The sequence below is a fragment of the Lynx canadensis genome, chromosome B2, assembly GCF_007474595.2.
Source record: "Lynx canadensis isolate LIC74 chromosome B2, mLynCan4.pri.v2, whole genome shotgun sequence".
In the NCBI taxonomy this organism is placed as follows: domain Eukaryota; kingdom Metazoa; phylum Chordata; class Mammalia; order Carnivora; family Felidae; genus Lynx; species Lynx canadensis.
Genome location: NC_044307.1, coordinates 80,785,457 through 80,806,150, shown reverse-complemented (window position 1 = coordinate 80,806,150; position 20,694 = coordinate 80,785,457). Strand labels below are relative to the sequence as shown.

The 20,694-nt window shown below is 41.6% G+C and overlaps 1 protein-coding gene across 2 annotated transcripts in view; it reads right to left on the bottom strand.

Moving 5' to 3' along the window:
- The window catches only part of ANKRD6 (ankyrin repeat domain 6), an 84,709-nt gene extending 64,826 nt beyond the window's left edge, over positions 1–19,883 (bottom strand). For both annotated transcript variants that reach the window (XM_032593216.1, XM_032593217.1), the window contains exon 1: positions 19,623–19,883. In XM_032593216.1, the coding sequence (XP_032449107.1) occupies positions 19,623–19,742 (120 nt within the window). In that variant the 5' untranslated portion in view covers positions 19,743–19,883. The remainder of the gene's footprint in view (positions 1–19,622) is intronic.
- Positions 19,884–20,694: the final 811 nt, after the last annotated feature.

The window sequence follows — 20,694 nt, the reverse complement described above, 5'->3', positions numbered from 1 at the left end:
TTTAATACTCATTCCAGAGATGACAATATGAAACAAATATGAAGTAATCTCCCCAAGATAGCAGAGGTGGTAAATATGCTGGCATCTGAACCCAAGGCAGTCTGGTTCCCATATCCATGCTCACACCCTCTACACTACACAGCCTTGGTACGGAATTTCGAAGTTGCTACAAAACTCCAGGAATGGTATGCATGTGGCATGGGAAGGGGTTGGGGGAGAGAGTCGGTGGTAGAAAAGTCCCTTTGGCCTAACCCCCTCCCACAGGAAAGCCTCGTTCTTTGTGTGTGTTGAGGGGGAGGGGCAGCAGGAAGGGATGGCTGGGGCTAATGCTGGAAAGAGCAGGGATAGTGCAGGCACTGGAAAAAGGGGCAGGCAGTGCCCTGAGCGTAGGACTCAGAGCCACACAGGGCTAATTCCCTCCCAGGTCAGCTTCTATGCTTAATTGGCCTTGACCCAGTTACTTCAAGTTCAGCAAGTCCCTTTCCTTACTAGTATGCCAGAGACAAGAGCACACAGCTGTTGGGAGCAATTCACTGAGACAGTATTGGCGGAGCAGCAGTCCAGTGCTGCTACAAGCACTCAAACGCAACTTCAATCGACTTGATTTTATGTTTGGCAAATCACTAAAGTTAACATATGCTTATTTTAATAAGTGGAATGATACAATGGGAGAACCTATAAAACAAAGCTAATCATCTTCAGCACCAGGTAACCAACAGGAGCAGTCTCCTGTGTTCCCTGCTCAAGCAAGTACAAGCATGTTCACATAGAGAAGTGGATTTGTTTTTCAACCAAAATACATCATACTGTACCCATCACTTGCTACCTGCCTTCTTCACTTATCAATGGATATAAGTGGTCAATATAAGTTCTAACTCCCAATTTCTTTGTGCATGAATATATGTGTGTGTGTGTGTGTGTATATATATATATATATATATATGTATATATATGCAAATTGACACAAACAAGATCTATATGACACTGTATACATTTGCATATTACCTTTGGTTCTCATTTTTGTCTTGCTTCCGGGCCCTCCTTCCCTCCCTCCACAATCACCCCCATGTGGCCACCCCCAGAGTTTTCTGCCTGCTCACTCTGCAGTGAACTCTGGGGGCACTCTCTCTGAACAAGCTCCTTGAGGCCATGATCTGTACTTCTTAATCATCTAAATCCCTATGTTATTACTCAGGGGTAGTGGTAGATATCAAATGGAGTTCTGGTAAGCATTAATTTTATGAATAAAACCATTTTTCTTCTTCACTAAAGTTGCATCAAATAACCTTTGTCTGGTTGCTTTGGGAGGGAACAAAAGCTGCAGTGAAACATCCCAAGGACCTGAAAGCTCGATAAAAAGACACTCTGCCTGTGGATTCCTAGAGGCTCACGACTCTTACTACATGGTCGGCGCTTGGCATTAAGGAGAAGTACAGAGGGTTTATTCAGACAAAAAAAAAAAAAAACCTACTGGCATTGAGGTAACAAAACTAAGTTGTGTGTAAAGATTTTTAGCTAAAATGTGAGGTGACTATGGAGAGAAAAACAAAGCTTTCTTGCAAAGAAAAAAAATCCCACTTTCTGTTTTAATGCCAAATATGTCAGGCAGTATCTATGTGTGGGGCAACTAGAAAGGCACAGAGGAGAGAGAAAATTAGGAGGCAGACGGGGCCACGATAGGTCACTGGGAGCACGTGTAGGCAGAGGCATGTGAAGGAGTCAAAAGAAGGGAGGGTGGCTTGGGCTTCCGCTTGAGACTGGGCAAATGTGTGCATCCATCGGCAAAGAGACCGTGGAAAGAGGATTGGGTTTCAGGAGGGGCATGGGGACAGTGCTGGGTATTCAGATGTGATGTAGCTGTGAAGTACCCATGGATCACTCAGATAAAGATGCCCATCAGGGTAGCTTGGCAAGTCAATCAGGAGATACAGCTGAACTGGTGCCTGGCCAGAGCTGGTAAGTCAAGGCAGGTGTGCAGAGTAAGAGCAGATGAGGGCTGAGAGCCCCAAGGAAAGCCAGCTCCAGAGGCAGAGATGGCGAAAGGAGGTGGATGAGGCCGCATCAGAGAAGAAAACCAGAGGCAGAGCATCGGGGGGCCAAGGAAGCTTCATGGAGGGGAGGGTGGGCAACATGCCAACTCTAGCCCATCTCCCCAAAATAAACAAAGTTTTTTTCCCCTGTCTTGTTCACTGGTGTAAAGCAGGTGCTCAATTAATATTTGCTGGATAGGTGAGGTGACAGGTGACCAGTGGCACAGAGGTGAGGGGGGTGAGGAGCCAAATTACTGGGAGGTCCGGAGCCTCCAATTCTAACAGCCAATATACTCCAGGGACACATCTGATTTCACAGGATACCCACTGTTCATGTCAGGTTACCTGATCTAACTGAAAATGTGTTGGTCAATACAACATGAAAAATAATTGGTCTAGATATGAGAATTATGCAAATGGCTAATCAGAGTTCTTAGTAAGCTTCTTAAAACATGAATTTTAAATGTTTGTATGTAGTTTCCACACCAATTCCCTGCTCCCAATCCCATTAACTCTGAGGACTTGTCCTGTGCACAATTCCACCCCTACATGATGGATAAGGCATCACAGCAACACACTATTAGCTACTAAGTAAAGTCCCTATGAAAACAGAAGAGACTGCACTTGTCTGAGCCCTGGTGTAACAAAGACGACATCTGCATGAGAGCCAGGAGATCCAGGCTCTGGTCCCAGCTCTGGCACTTTCTAGCTTGTCCAGTCACTCCCCTTTTATGGCCTTCCATTTCCTCACAACTCTAAAAGAAAAATCTGTGGTGTGTGTGTGTGTGTGTGTGTGTGTGTGTGTGTGTGTGTATGTGTATGTATATGTATGTATATATACACAGGGTTCTGGGGCTTAGCAACACGTATGTGAAAATAATTTGGAAAGTGTAAAGTATGACACCATATGCAATACAATTATTGGGATACTGGCTTATTAAAGTGCCTGTGCATGGGGTGCCTGGGTGGCTCAATCGTTTAATGATCTGACTCTTGATTTCGGCTTAGGTCAAGATCTCACAGTTCGTGGAACTGAACACTGTGTCGGGCTCTGCACTGACAGCATGGAGCCTGCCTAGGATTCCCTCTCTCCTCTCTCTCTACTTCTCCCTCCCCACCATTACTCTCTCTCTCTCTCTCTCTCCCAAAATAAATAAATAAACATTTAAAAAAATAATCAAGTACCTATGCATATGAGGTCCCAGGCAGGAAAACATTTGCAGATTATATCTACCGTGTGCAAGATGCCAAGGAAGATAATCTAACAAGAAGTAGTTCACAGCGAGTTCACAATCCAAAATTATAAACCCACAGCTGCAACATGCTGGGTCAGAGCAAGGATTCTGGAGCCAGATGGCCAGGATATGAATCCCAACCCTGACACTTTCTAACTGAAACTTTGGATGGGTTAGTTACCTAACCTCTTCTTACCTGTTTCTTCATCTGTATAATGAGTTGAGGTTTAGAATATTTAATCACTGAATAGCTCTTGCAAGAGTACCAGGCACCTCATAAGCACTATCTAAGTGCAAGCAGTCTACACTCAACATTATTCCCCTCATTCAATGTACACGGGGCTTATTGTGTGAATACTGTGCTGGGCACTGCAGATTTTGTGCCCAATGAGATTTTATAACTGTGGCAACTCATGTTCTCACACTTAGTCTTTATGGAAGCCCTTTAAGTTTGGGGAGAAATTTGGGGTGCCTGATTGGCTCAGTGGGTAGCGTATGTGACTCTTGATCTTAGGGTTGTAAGTTCGAGCCCCGCATTAGGTTTAGAGATTACCTAAGAATAAAATCTGAAAAAAAAAGTTTGGGGCGGAATTTGAAATTCATGAAGTAAAGAGATTTGCCTACATCAGTGGCTTTTAGTCAGGAGACTAGTCAGGGGATGTTTAGCAATTTCTGGAAACATTTTTGGTTGTCACAACTAGGGAGAAGCATCTAATGAGTAGAAGCCAGAGATGCTGCCCCTCTCGCTCCTCTCTTCCCTCCCACTCCTGGGAAAGAGAGAAACCACCACTGCGGGGGTGTAGAGAAGCACTCAGCGCCTCTGGGAGGGGACCGCGCCCACCCCTTCTGAACCTCTGAGTATGGCTGGACCAGGGGATGGGGCCGGCGGGCAGCTGAAGGTGCGCAACAGGGCCGGCGGGTGGCCGTCCTTGACCTTTGGTCTGGTGGCCCAGCAGAACCCCTGGAAGCCCTGTGGTGAGGCCCAAGATTGTACAGGAACAGCTTAAGACCACTCAGTGGTCATTACTACCCATTCAGTGGCCTGAGCAGTGGGAGCTGCACCCCAGTCTTCAGCTGGGTGCTGAGCACTCCAGTATGCGGTGGGGAATTGCTGAAAAGGCACAGAGGGACATGCCTGCCTGCAGAGCAGGTCTGGCACCACAGGTGGAGTAGCCATGAACTGTGGAGCCGGAGTAGTCCGTTCACCCTAAAATTCTTCCTTGATTTAGATGGCAGAGAAGTGGGGGGATCCATACATCCTGTGTCTCTCAAACAAAGTGTAGAAGCCAAAGGACTTTGAACACCAGAGCCTGGGAAGAAAAGAGACTGAATCTACTAGGAAGAAAATGGGAAAGCTGGAAAAAAGATAGGGCTACTCCAAGGAACAAATCAAAGTATACCTGGTAGAGGGTACAAAATATTACTATGGGTAGGGTCATAAAATAACCAAAGTCACAACAACAGAGAGCAAGTAACAAGCCCCGAAAAAATACCTCCTGAAAGGCCAGACCCTGGACAATGTATGACCCTCCTTTAATATAGCACTGCTTGCAGGTGCAGAGCACACAAGCTTTTAAAACGCATAAGGGACAGAAAACTAGCCAAAATGATGAAACAGAAGAGTTCTCCTCAAAAGAAACTCCAGGAAGTAGCAACAGCTAACGAACTGATCAAAACCAATTTAAGCAATATAACAGAACAAGAATTTAGAATAATAGTCATAAAATCAATCGCTTGGCTTGAAAAAAGCATAGAGAACAGCAGAGAATCTATTGCTAGACATCAAGGGACTAAAAAATAGTCGTGATGAATTAAAAAACGTTATAAATGAGGTGCAAAATAAAATGGAGGCAGCCATAGCATGGATTGAAGAGGCAGAAGCGAGAATAGATAAAGATAAAATTTTATAAGATAAAATTATGGAAAAAGAGGAAGCTGAGAAAAAGAGAGATAAAAAAGTCCAGGAGTACAAGGGGAGAATAGAGAACTAAGTTGATACAATCAAATGGAACAATATCCATATCATAGGAATTCTAGAAGAACAAGAAGAGAGAGAGAAAGGGGCTGAAGGTGTACTTGAACAAATCATAGCTGAGAGCTTCCCTGATCTGGGGAAAGAAACAGGCATTGAAATCCAAGAGGCACAGAGAACTCCCTTCAGATGTAACTTGAATCGATCTTCTGCATGAAGTGAAATTGGCATATTTCAGAGAGAATTCTGAAAGCAGCTAGGGATAAACGGGCCCTAACATACAAAGGTAGACACATAAGGGTAGTAGCAGACCTATTTACTGAACCTTGGCAGGCCAGAAGGGAGTGGCAGGTAATCTTCAATGTGATGAACAGAAAAAATATGCAGCCAAGAATCCTTTATCCAGCAACTCTGTCATTCAGAATAGAAGGACAGATAAAAGTTTTCTGAAGCAAAAACTGAAGGAATTCATCACCACTAAACCAGCTCTACCAGAGATCCTAAGGGGAACTCTGTGAGTGAAATGTTGCAAGGACCACAAAGTACCAGAGACATCACTACAAGCATGAAACCTACAGACATCACAATGACCCTAAACCCATATCTTTCAACATTAACACTGAATGTAAATGGACTAAATGCTCCAACCAGAAGACATAGGGTATCAGCATGGATATAAAAAAACAAGACCCATCTATTTGCTGTCTACAAGAGACTCATTTTAGACCTGAGGACACCTTCAGATTGAAAGTGAGGGGATGGAGAACTATCATGCTATTGGAAGTCAAAAGAAAGCTGGAGTAGCCATACTTATATCAGACAAACTAGACTTTAAATTAAAGGCTGTAACAAGAGATGAAGGGCATTATATAATAATTACAGGGTCTATCCATCAGGAAGAGCTAACAATTATACATGTCTATGAGCTGAATATGGAAGCCCCCAAATATATAAAACAATCACAAACATAAGCAACCTTATTGATAAGAATGTGGCAATTGCAGGAGACTTTAATACTCCACTTACAACAATGGATAGATCATCTAGACACAGGATCAATAAGGAAACAAGGGCCCTGAATGATATATTGGATCAGATGGACTTGACAGATATATTTAGAACTCTGCATCCCAAAGCAACAGAATATACTTTCTTGTCAAGTGCACATGGAACATTCTCCAAGATAGACCACATACTGGGTCACAAAACAGCCCATCATAAGTATAAAAGAATTGAGATCATACCATGCATACTTTCAGACCACAATTCTATGAAGCTTGAAATCAACCACAGGAAAAAGTCTGAAAAACCTCCAAAAGCATGGAGGTTAAAGAGCACCCTACTAAAGAATGAATGGGTCAACCAGGCAATTAGAGAAGAAATTAAAAAATATATGGAAACAAATGAAAATGAAAATACAACAATCCAAATGCTTTGGGATGCAGCGAAGGCAGTTCTGAGAGGAAAATACATTGCAATCCAGGCCTATCTCAAGAAACAGGAAAAATCCCAAATACAAAATCCAACGGCACACCTAAAAGAAATTGAAGCAGAACGGCAAAGACACCCCAAGCCCGGCAGAAGAAGAGAAATAATAAAGATCAGAGCAGAAATAAACAATATAGAATCTAAAAAAACTGGAGAGCAGATCAATGAAACCAAGAGTTGGTTTTTTGAAAAAATAAACAAAATTCACAAACCTCTAGCCAGGCTTCTCAAAAAGAAGAGGGAGATGACCCAAACAGATAAAATCATGAATGAAAATGGAATTATTACAACCAATCTCTCAGAAATACAAGCAATTATCAGGGAATACTATGAAAAATTATATGCCAACAAACTAGACAACCTGGAAGAAATGGACAAATTCCTAAGCACCCACACACTTCCAAAAGTCAAACAGGAAGAGATAGAAAACTTGAACAGACCCATAACCAGCGAAGAAATTGAATCAGTTATCAAAAAACTCCCAACAAATAAGAGTCCAGGACCAGATGGCTTCCCTGGGGAATTCAACCAGACATTTAAAGCCAAGATAATGCGTATCCTTCTCAAGCTGTTCCAAAAAATAGAAAGGTAAGAAAAACTCCCAGACTCATTCTATGAAGCCAGCATTACTTTGACTCCCAAACCAGACAGAGACCCAGCAAAAAAAGAGAGAACTACAGGCCAATATCCCTGATGAATATGGATGCAAAAATTCTCAACAAGATACTAGCAAATCAAATTCAACAGCATATAAAAAGAATTATTCATCATGATCAAGTGGAATTCATTGCTGGGCTGCAGGGCTGGTTCAATATTCTCAAATCAATCAATGTGATACATCACATTAATAAAAGAAAACATAAGAACCATATGATCCTGTCAATCAATGCAGAAAAAGCATTTGACAAAATTCAGCATCCTTTCTTAATAAAAACCCTTGAGAAAGTCGGGATAGAAGGAACATACTCAAACATCATAAAAACCATTTATGAAAAGCCCACAGCTAATATCATCCCCAATGGGGAAAAACTAAGAGCTTTCCCCCGGAGATCAGGAATACGACAGGGATATCCACTCTTATCGCTGTTGTTCAACATAGTGTTGGAAGTTCTAACATCAGCAATCAGACAACAAAAGGAAATCAAAGGCATCCAAATTGGCAAAGATGAAGTTAAGCTTTCACTTTTTGCAGATGACATGATAATCTACATGGAAAACCTGACACACTCCACCAAAAGTCTGCTAGAACTGATACACGAGTTCTGCAAAGTCGAGGGATACAAAATTAATGTACAGAAATCAGTTGCTTTCTTATACGCTAATAATGAAGCAACAGAAAGACAAATAAAGAAACTGATCCCATTCACAATTGCACCAAGAAGCATAAAATACCTAGGGATAAACCTAGATGTAAAAGATGTAAAAGGTCTGTATGCTGAAAACTATAGAAAGCTTATGAAGGAAATTGAAGAAGATATAAAGAAATGGAAAAACATTCCATGCTCATGGATTGGAAGAATAAATATTGTTAAAATGTCAATACTACCCAAAGCAATCTACACATTCAATGCAATCCCAATCAAAATTGCACCAGCATTCTTCTCGAAGCTAGAACAAGCAATCCTAAAATTTGTATGGAACCACAAAAAACCTCGAATAGCCAAAGTAATATTGAAGAAGAAGACCAAAGCGGGAGGCATCACAATCCCAGACTTTGGCCTCTACTACAAAGCTGTAATCATCAAGACAGCATGGCATTGGCACAAAAACAGACACATCGACCAATGGAATAGAATAGAGACTCCAGAATTGGACCCACAGATGTATGGCCAACTAATCTTTGACAAAGCAGGAAAGAATATCCAATGGAAAAATGACAGTCTCTTTAACAAATGGTGCTGGGAGAACTGGACAGCAACATGCAGAAGAATGAAACTAGACCACTTTCTTACACCATTCACAAAAATAAATTCAAAATGGATGAAGGACCTAAATGGGAGACAGGAAACCATCAAAACCCTAGAGGAGAAAGCAGGAAAAACCTCTCTGACCTCAGCCGCAGCAATTTCTTACTCAACACATCTCCAAAGGCAAGGGAATTAAAAGCAAAAATGAACTATTGGGACCTCATGAAGATAAAAAGCTTCTGCACTGCAAAGGAAACAATCAACAAAACTAAAAGGTAACTGATGGAATGGGAGAAGATATTTGCAAATGACATATTGGACAAAGGGCAAGTATCCAAAATCTATAAAGAACTCACCAAACTCCACACCCAAAAAACAAATAAGCCAGTGAAGAAATGGGCAGAAAACATGAATAGACACTTCTCTAAAGAAGACATCTGGATGTCCAACAGGCACATGAAAAGATGCTCAACGTTGCTCCTCATCAGGGAAATACAAATTAAAACCATACTGAGATATCACCTCATGCCAGTCAGAGTGGCTAAAATGAACAAATCAGAAGTCTATAGATGTTGGCAAGGATGTGGAGAAACGGGAACCCTCTTGCACTGTTGGTGGGAATGCAAACTGGTGCAGCCGCTTTGGAAAACAGTGTGGAGGTTCCTCAAAAAATTAAACATAGATCTATCCTATGACCCAATAAATAGCTAGGAATTTACCCAAGGGATACAGGAGTGCTGATGCATAGGGGCACTTGTACCCCAATGTTTATAGCAGCACTTTCAACAATAGCCAAATTATGGAAAGAGCCTAAATATCCATCAACTGATGAATGGATAAAGAAGTTGTGGTTTATATATACAATGGAATACTACTTGGCAATGAGAAAGAAAGAAGGAAATATAACCTTTTGTAGCAACGTGGATGGCGCTGGAGAGTGTTATGCTAAGTGAAGTAAGTCATACAGAGAAAGACAGATACCATATGTTTTCACTCTTCTGTGGATCCTGAGAAACTTAACAGAAGACCATGGGGGAGGGGAAGGGAAAAAAAAGTTACAGAGAGGGAAGCAGGCAAACCATAAGAGATTTTTAAAAACTGAGAATAAATTGAGGGTTGAGGGGGGTGGGAGGGAGAGGAAAGTGGGTGGTGGGCATTGAGGAGGGCACCTATTGGCATGAGCACTGGGTGTTGTATGGAAACCAATTTGCCCATAAATTACATATTAAAGAAAAAATAAATAAAATTCATAGAAAAAATAATTAAAAAAAAGAAGAAGAAGAAGCCAGAGATGCTGCCAAACATTCTACCATGCATAGGGCCAATTCCCTCAACAAAGAACCGTGTGACCCAAAATGTCAATAATACAGAAGTCAAGAAACCCTGGCCACATTAACAAGTAGTTAATAAGCAGTGGAGCCTGTACCAAAGTCTTTGGATTCCAAATCCATTGCTTTTCTTCTATGCAAAACACACAGAAATGTGGGAGATAAACTCAGACCCAGGTCAGAGTGATAGTCTGGTGGGGGGTTCAGAGTAGTCACAGATACAGAAGGATCCAATTATTAGAGACACAGAGTGAAGGGGTAGCATTTCATCAGTTGAAAAGAAACAGAGTTCCATGCAGGATACTTCTCTGAGTGCAATCCCTGAGCCAGATTCTGAATGAGTAGACCTTACAGGGGCAGAGTGGGTGCATAATGCCTTGAAAGAGGTCTTGCAAGGAAGAATCTATAAACTGAGTTTCCCAGGCAACACTGTGAGCTCAAAGACAATAAAATATTGCCCTCAAGGTTCTGAGGCAAAACAATTCTCGGCCTAGGTTTTATAGCAAGCTGTCACTTAAGTGATTAGAATAAAGATATATTTTCAGACATGCAGACTCTCAAAACATTTATCTTCCTGTTCCCTTTCTTCAGAAATTACCAGTGACCATGCACCACCAAAGGGAGGGTGATGTGGGTTGTGGCAAATGGGATCTAACACAGGGGAGAGGTGAATGGAATTCTCAGGATGACTCTGTTCAAGTAGAACTAGAGAGAAACCCAGATCAAACTGGAATGGAGAGATGGATGACTCCAGAAGGGATATCTATCTCAAGGGAAAGAATAAAACTGATAAGTACATGATGGGATTAATCATGGAAAATTGTACTAAGAACCGTTTTACAGAATTGCTGGAGGATAGAGGGAAGACTTAATTATAAGTCTGAATAAAACTAAACAAATAAAAAATCAAGGCAATTATCAAGTCCAGGAAAAACAGCAAGTTATATAAAAATGGAAATGTAATTAATTATAGTACAACTCTTGGCTCACCAATGAACAGCAATTACATAATCACAGTAATCACGAATCTGCTCAAAAACTGTGATATAACAAGATTGAGACAGTGTGGAAGAGCAAGGGGCAATAGATTATGTCTAACACTGATCAATCTTGGGGTGCCTGGGTGGCTCAGTCAATTGAGCATCTGACTCTTGATTTCAGCTCAGGTCATGTTCTCACAGCCATGAGATCAAGCCCTGTGTCAGGCTCTGTGCTGAGTGTGAAGTCTGCTTGGGATTCTCTCCCCCTCTCTCTCTGCTCCTTGCCTCCTCGTGCATGTGCACACACACACGCTCTCTCTCAAAATAAATAAATAAACATTAAAAAAAAATAAAGTTGATCGATCTCTCCCATGCATTCATTCTCAAGAAGACATAAGTGCTGTGTTATTCAACACAGTAGCCAACAGTCACATGTGGCATTCAAATTTTAATTAAAATTAAATTTGAAAGTAAGCCACACTAGCCACATTCTAGGTACTCAATAGCCATGTGTTGCTAACCTAAATATAGACAGATATAGAACAGCACAAATATAGAACATTTCACTATCATAGAAAATTCTGTTGGACAGTGCTGTACTAGGGGGTGTACCACATCAAACCAAGGGAGTAAACCAAGAAAGAAAAAGACACTGAGGTCCAAAACCAAATCAACATATATAAAAATGGTAAGCGGAATCCCTAGGATAATAGTGAAGAGTGATATCTGTCAGAAGGCCTGAAGGGCCACCAGTCCAGACTAAAATAGGGGAGGGGTCTCCAGAGAACATCTCTGCAAAGAGACTCAGTGGAGAGATTTATCTAACACATCTGAACATCCAGAGAGAAGATCAGGAACTGGGGAAGAGTTTGGGGATGACTTGTTATAGGTACACACAAAACCAAGGGAACAAACATGGGATAATTATTAACATCATAGTAAGGAAATTACTACCAAAAAAAAAAAAAAAAACAGGAAACATAATGATACTACATACTACATGGCTCAGCTATAAATAAACTTGTTAAATTAATGTAAAGACCAAATGCTGATGTCACCTAAGTAATGACACAACCATATTATGAAGGTAGAAACTGTATCTGAGAGCAGGGTAGAGGAAGAAAGCTATACCTTAAAGCATCGGTTTTTATATTAAGTCAGCGGATGACGCCTAAAATGGAAAAATCAAAATCAAGCAATGTCAGGACACAATTTACAAATGTAAACACTAAAAGAAACTACCAAAAGACTTGCATGTAGTTGCCTATGAAGACTCAGAAATGGAAGACAAACATAGTAAAAATATTTGACACTTTATGTGTAGGTGTAACATAAAAATTAAAGTAATACCTAAACTGCTTTTTGTTTGTTTTTATTCTAATTCCAGTTAGTTAACATTCAGTGCGATATTAGTTTCAGGTGTATGAGATAGTGATTCAGCACTTCCATACAGCACCCAACAAGTAATCCCTATCACTTATTTAACCCATCTCCCAACCCCTTCCCTCTGGTAACCATTGGTTTGTACTCTATAATTAAGAGTCTGTTTCTTGGTTTCTCTCTCTATGTCTCTCTGTCTCTCTCTCTGTCTCTCTGTCTCTCTCTCACTTTGCTTGTTTGAATTGTTTCATTAATTCCACATGAGTGAAATCATATGGTATTTCTCCTTCTCTGACTGACTTGTTTCACTTAGCAGAATACTCTCTAGCTCCATCCATGTTATCACAAATGGCAAGATTTAGTTCTTTTTTATGGCTGAATAATATTCTGTTCCAGAATATATAAAACACCTTCTTTATCCATTCACCTATCAATGGATACTTGGGCTGCTTCCATATCTTGGTTATTGGAAATAATACTGCTATAAACATAGGGGTGAATGTATCCCTTTTAATTAGTGTTTTTCTTTTTTTAATTTTAACTTTATTTAAAAACTTTTTAAAGTTTATTTATTTAGTTTGAGAGAGAGAGAGAGAGCGAGCACAAAAGCAACAGAGCAGAGAGAGAGGGAGAGAGAATTACAAGCAGGCTCTTTTGATGTAGTCCCAATAGTTTATTTTTGCTTGTTTCCCTTGCCCCAGGAGACATATCTAGAAAGAAGTTGCTATGGCCAATGTCAGAGAAGTTACTGCTTGCAGTCTTATCTAGGATTTTTATACTTTCAGGTCTCACATTTAGGTCTTTAATTCATGTTGAATTTATTTTTGTGTATGGTAAGAAAATGGTTTCATTCTTTTGCATGTAGCTGTCCAGTTTTCCCAGCACCATTTGTTGAAGAGACTTCTCCCATTGCATATCTTCCCTTCTTTGTTGAAGATTAATTGACCATATAATTTTGGATTTATTTCTGGATTTCTATTCTGTTCCATTGGTCTATGTGTATATTTTTGTGCTGGTACCATACTGTTTTGATTACTGCAGCTTTGTAATATAATTTGAAGTCTGGAATTGTGATGCCTCTGGCTTTGCTTTTCTTTTTCAAGATTGCTATAGCAGCTATTTGGGATCTTTTGTGGTTCCATACACATTTTAGGATTGTTTATTCTAGTTCTGTGAAAAATGCTGTTGGTATTTGGATAAGGATTGCATTGAATGTGTACATTGCTTTTGGTAGTATGGGCATTTTAACAATATTTTTTCTTCCACTCCATGAGCATGAATGTGTTTCCATTTCTTTGTGTAGCCTTCAATTTCTTTCATCAGTGTTTAATAGTTTTCAGAGTACAGGTCTTTCACCTCTTTTGGTTAGGTTTATTCCTAGGTATTTTATTATTTTTGGTACAATTGTAAATCAGATTGTTTTCTTAATTTCTCTTTCTGCTGCTTCATTATTGGTGTACAGAAATGAAATAGGGGCACCTGAGTGGCTCAGTCAGTTAAGTAAGCAACTCTTGATTTCGGCTCAGGTTGTGACCGTTCGTGAGATTGAGCCCTGTGTCAGGCTCCACACTGACAGCATGGAACCTGCCTAGGATTCTCTCTCACCCTCTCTCTCTGCCCCTCCCTCCCTCTCTCTCTCAAAATAAATAAATAAACTTAAAAAAAAAGAAATGAAGCAGATTTCTGTAGATTGATTTTGTATCCTGCGACCTTATTGAATTTATCAATTCTAGCAGTTTTTTGGGGGACTAAACACTAAAGGTTTTCTATAGAGAGTATCATGTCATCTACAAAGAGTGAAAGTTTTACTTCTTCCTTACCAACCCCAAGGCCTATTTCCCCCTTGTCTGACTGCTGTGGCTAGGACTTCCAGTACTACGTGGAATAAAAGTGGGCATCCTTCTACTACAAAGCTGTAATCATCAAGACAGCATGGTATTGGCACAAAAACAGACACACAGACCAATGGAATAGAATAGAAACCCCAGAACTAGACCCACAAACGTATGGCCAACTCATCTTTGACAAAGCAGGAAAGAACATCCAATGGAAAAAAGACAGCCTCTTTAACAAATGGTGCTGGGAGAACTGGACAGCAACATGCAGAAGGTTGAAACTAGACCACTTTCTCACACCATTTACAAAAATAAACTCAAAATGGATAAAGGACCTAAATGTGAGACAGGAAACCATCAAAACCTTAGAGGAGAAAGCAGGAAAAGACCTCTCTGACCTCAGCCGTAGCAATCTCTTACTCGACACATCCCCAAAGGCAAGGGAATTAAAAGCAAAAGTGAATTACTGGGACCTTATGAAGATAAAAAGCTTCTGCACAGCAAAGGAAACAACCAACAAAACTAAAAGGCAACCAACGGAATGGGAAAAGATATTTGCAAATGGCATATCGGACAAAGGGCTAGTATCTAAAATCTATAAAGAGCTCACCAAACTCCACACCCGAAAAACAAATAACCCAGTGAAGAAATGGGCAGAAAACATGAATAGACACTTCTCTAAAGAAGACATCCAGATGGCCAACAGGCACATGAAAAGATGTTCAGCGTCGCTCCTTATCAGGGAAATACAAATCAAAACCACACTCAGGTATCACCTCACGCCAGTCAGAGTGGCCAAAATGAACAAATCAGGAGACTATAGATGCTGGAGAGGATGTGGAGAAACGGGAACCCTCTTGCACTGTTGGTGGGAATGCAAATTGGTGCAGCCGCTCTGGAAAGCAGTGTGGAGGTTCCTCAGAAAATTAAAAATAGACCTACCCTATGACCCAGCAATAGCACTGCTAGGAATTTATCCAAGGGATACAGGAGTACTGATGCATAGGGGCACTTGTACCCCAATGTTCATAGCAGCACTCTCAACAATAGCCAAATTATGGAAAGAGCCTAAATGTCCATCAACTGATGAATGGATAAAGAAATTGTGGTATATATACACAATGGAGTACTATGTGGCAATGAGAAAAAATGAAATATGGCCCTTTGTAGCAACGTGGATGGAACTGGAGAGTGTAATGCTAAGTGAAATAAGCCATACAGAGAAAGACAGATACCATATGGTTTCACTCTTATGTGGATCCTGAGAAACTTAACAGGAACCCATGGGGGAGGGGAAGGAAAAAAAAAAAAAAAGAGGTTAGAGTGGGAGAGAGCCAAAGCATAAGAGACTGTTAAAAACTGAGAACAAACTGAGGGTTGATGGGGGGTGGGAGGGAGGGGAGGGTGGGTGATGGGTATTGAGGAGGGCACCTTTTGGGATGAGCACTGGGTGTTGTATGGAAACCAATTTGTCAATAAATTTCATAAAAAAAAAAAAAAGCCAAAAAAAAAAAAAAAAAAAAAAGTGGGCATCCTAATCTTGTTCCTGACCTTAGGGGAAAACCTCTCACTTATTCCCCATTATGGATGATTTTCACTGTAAGTTTTTCATAAATGGCCTTTATTACGATGAAGTTTGTTCCCTCTAAACCTACTTTATTGAGGGTTTTTATCATGAATGGATGTTGTACTTTGTCTAAACTTTTTTAAATGAAAAATTAAGCTGATTAATCAACTTAGCAGTATATGCATATTCATTATAGAAATATGGAGATCAATGCCAGCAGGAAAACAGCTAAGAGATCTGAGAGTTTGTTCTTTTGGGGAGCAGAGTTGAGGGGTGGGCAGGAGACAGCTCTTTCTGTTAAATGCCTTCCAACAGTATTTGAACTTACACTTTTAAACTTCCTATGTGCCTGCATTACTTTGAAAAAGATAACTATTAAAGAACAAATGATGTAAAAAAATAAAAAAGGCAACAACAAGCATTGGCAAGGATACAGAGAAACTGGAACCCTTAAACACTGCGATGGGAATGTAAAATGGTACAACCACCCTGAAAAATAGTTTGGCAGTTCCTTAAAATGCTAAGCACAGATTTATCGTTTATTCCATCAATTCCACTCCTGGGTATTTACTAAAGAGAAATGAAAACACGTCCACACAAAAACCATGCAGCATTATTCATAATAGTTCCAAGCTGGAAACAACCCAAAACATCCACCAACTGATGACTAGGTAAACAAAATGTGGCATATCCATACAATGAGCTATTATTCTGCAATAAAAGAGAATGACATACTGATGTAGGCTATAACATAGATCGACTCTGAAAACATTATGCTAAGTGAAAAAAGTCAGACACAAAAGGCTACATACTATATGATTCCATTTCTGGGAAATGTCCAGAAAACAGATATTTAAATTTTTTTAGGTTTATTTATTTACTTTGAGAGAGACAGAGAAAGCATGAGTAGGGGAGGGGCGGAGAGAAAGAGGATGAGAGAGAATCCGAAGCAGGCTCTGCACCATCACTGCACAGCCCGATGCAGGGTTCAAACCCATGAAACCATACGATCATGACCCGAGCCAAAACCGAGAGTCAGACGCTTAACCCACTGAGCCCCCCAGGTGCCTCTAGAAAACAGATACATAGAGACAGAAAGTAGATTAATGGTTGCCAGGAGCTGGGGGTGGGAATGGGGAATGACAGCTAATGAGTAGAAAGTTTCTTACTGGGATGATGGAAATGTTCTAAAATTAAAACACGGTGATTATTGCACAACTCTGTAAATACATCAAAAATCACTGAATTGTATACTTTAAATGGGTGAATTTTATGACATGTAAGTTATACCTCAATAAACCTGTTTTTAAAAAAAGCAAATGATGAAGTCTGTTTTAAAAAGAAAACTTTCAGGGCACCTGGACAGGTCAGTTGGTTAAGTATCCGATTCTTGATTCCAGCTGAGGTCATGATCTCACAGTTGTGAGATCGAGCTCCATGTCAGGCTCCGTGCTGGGTGTGGAGCCTGCTTAAGATTCTCTCTCTCCCTCTCCTTCTGCCCCTCCCCTGCTTGCACATGCATTCTCTCCCTCAAGAAAGAAAGAAAGTTCACATTAGAAAGAAAAAGAAAACTTTCAGACTATGAGCTAAATGTTTATCAATAATTTGTTATTATAACAATCCTGAAAAGATGGTATCATTAAGTCTTTTACAGTAAGGAAACTGATGCTCTAAGAAGTCAAGCAAGTGGCACAATTAGCAAACATAGCCAAGTGAAAATATGTGAGCATGCACCCTAACTACAGAGTTCATGCACCTTCTTGCAGTTGTGATTGCCCAGACCCTGAAGAACTGTGGGCGAATCACACCAAAGCCTGAGCTATGGCTCCCTTCACCGTCAGTTCCATACAAGCTTATCACCATTTATGTGCAGGGCATTGTTAGGCCAATAGGTGACCTCTGCATAGCCCAATATTTTGTCAGAGACAAGCATCGTGATATTGTTTATAATGAATATATATTTGGTTTTAGTGTCCGTTCCTGGCTCACAGCTCCCCAAATCCTTGGAATTTCCTAAGTGATAAGAACAACAGGAACATCTTTTTTTCCAGTAGCTGGTCTTTGTCCTCATTCCTGAAATAGCTCCGGAGACAAAAAAGTGAAAGTAATGTGTTCTTCATAATAAGCCCCTTTCAACCACACCTGAATTTATGTTAATGAGGGAACTTATAGAAAGCCCTAAGGATGCTGCTGGTTGCCATGGCAACCAACCATAATTAGATGGTCACATTTTCAGTCCCATCCCCTGACCTCCAGGGAGACGGGTGAGGCTGGAGGTTGAATGTCAATGAGCAATCAGCAATGAAGCCTCCATAAAAATCCAAGACAAGCCAGAAAACTTCTGGGCTGGGGAAGACATGGAAGTTCTGGTAGGGTGGTGCACTCAGAGCGTATGGAAGCTCTGTAGCCTTTTCCTCATACCTTGCCTTATGTATCTCTTCTATCTGGCTGGTCCTCAGTTACAACCTTTCACAATGAACTAGTAATTTGGTAAGCAAAATGTCTTCCTGAGTTCTGTGAGCTGCTCTAGCAGATCAGTCAAACGCAGGGGATCGGGGGATTGTGGGAACCCTTGATTCTGTGTTGGTCAGAAGCACAGGCGACAACCTGGACTTGGCGGCTGGCATCTGAAGTGGAGTGGGGGGAAATGCAGTTTTGTGGGACTGAGCCCTTCACCTGTGAGGCCTGATGCCACCTCCAGGTAGACAGTTTTGGAATTAACTGCTTGGTGGGGCCAAAAAAGCACACGTCAGAATCATAAAATGCAGAGACCGCATGTGAGTAACTGAAAATGCGTGCTGGCCAATCTGTGCCACAGGTGGTCAGACATTAGCATTTGAAAATTAAGCTTCGCTTCTCTCCACAGCTATGTGGGGTGGCCTGGAGGGTGGGCTTTGGAGCCAGACTCTGTAGGTACAAGTAGCAATTCTGCCACCCAACAGCTGAAGAACAGACCCTGAGCAAGTAACTCTCTGTGCCTCAGGCTCTCTACATCTCTACAGTGGGGATGAAAAAAAGAACCTTTTCTAGAGGACTATAAAGTCCTTAGAGCAATACTAAGTGCTCAATAAGTGTCTTCCATCAGCATTATTTCATCTATATATTTTAACTTGTTACCTAACTATGCAGCCTGACTTTCCCCACTTTTGCTACAATATCGCCCTTTAGCCAGTATGTTTTCTCATCTACTGTGGAATTATCTGTTTCCTGACCCATATGAAATGAAAGCCCAAAGAGATGGTGGCCGTCATCTGGCCCAAGTCTGTTACTGTACAGATGGGAACAGTGAGGTACTGCACAGCCGATGGGCTGCCCTGTCCCTGTACAATAACGAGATTACTGTACATTTTTTCCAATAACTTTTTATGCCCCCCAACTTCTCCAGAGACACCTCTTGTCCATTTAGCTAAAGAAGTAGGTGAGAAAAGGCCATACTGTGATTTTAAAGACTGTCAAATGCTAATTACAAGTCACTCCAGGGGCACCTGGATGGCTCAGTTGGTTAAGCATCTGACTTCGGCTCAGGTCATGATCTCACGGTCTGTGAGTGCGAGCCTCACATCAGACTCTGTGCTGACATCTCAGAGCTTGGAGCTGCTTCAGATTCTGTGTCTCCCTCTCTGTCTCTGCTCCTCCCCCACTCTCACTCTGCCTCTCTCTCTCTCTTTCTCCAGAATAAATAAACATTAAAAAAAAAAAATAAGTCACTCCACTTGAAAGATAGCATTGAAAGCATTTTAATCCTCCTTCCTGCTTCCCAAACTGCCACCACTGGAAAAAAGAAAAAGCTAGTTCCATGAAAGCTTCGAACCAACACAAAAGTTGTACAGACAATGGTTATTAAGAGGTAGGCTTTTTCCCAGGGAATGGTTAAAGTGTTAGTTTTTTTTTTCTTGTTACCTTGGTAACTGCTACCTTGGCGCCCTTGTTGATGAGCTGAACCACATTCTCTGCTTGGCCTTTGTACGCAGCTATGAGAAGGCGTTCAGAAAGTGCAGCGACCGCATCCTGCTGGCTCATGAATTAGGAGAAAAAGAGGTTTTCAGGAAAGCAGTAGACAAGTTCCTTCAGCTCAACACGATGCCACTGGCCCGGGCAGGCACCCACGGGTAAAGACGCTCCCGATCATCAGAAGGTGCCTGTATTACTATGCCATCTTCGGGACCTAGAGATTACAAACAAAGTTGCCATCAGCACCGCTCAGCACACAGGACAGGCCACGCACCTCCTCTCTCTGATTTTAGGGCATCTGCTGATCGCTCACTGCAGGGGACAGAAGCTGAGTGAAGATAGGACGAGCAGGAAGCACATACTCTGCACACCAAGCCCCTGAACTTGCGAGTAGAAGGCAGCAGATGTGCCAACCTCCCTCCCTTCTTCCTCCTTCAGGGACATTCTCCAGAGGACTATGGCCAAAACTGTGAGGTCTGCTCTGTACTTCCATCCCGGGTAGCAGAGGCCTGATATAACCCCATCAACATCACCTGGGTTCCAGGCCTGCCTTTGGCAGGTAACTGTACTGCGCATGATGACGAAGGGCCTTCTGGCCGTGTTTTGTGGGTCCACCACAGCCGACATGCTGATTCCCCTGGCAGGTGAAGATGCCCACGGACCACCCCCCACAGAGACCCTCAGGGGTGGGTTAAACCCTTGGGTGTTCCGCCAGCATTTACTGCAGGTTTTTTGCTTCATCCTTGTCTCACTGGGAACAGTGCAGCTTCCTGAGTTCTGGGACAGACCAAGAACTGGGCACAGGCCCGGGCCATCGCCCAGTTCCAGTTACTGCCGGAACAACCCACCTTGGGAACAACGCAGATGCTAGAAACCCTGACAGTGCATACTGCCGACCGCATCAGGAGGGCCTGGTTTTGTTGCTTCCATGCTTAACAAGAAATAAAAGGCCTACTGAAACCACCTACAGGACGCAAAACCCCAGTCAGAGAAGTGGTCTAGAGGTAGTAGTAACTGTAGT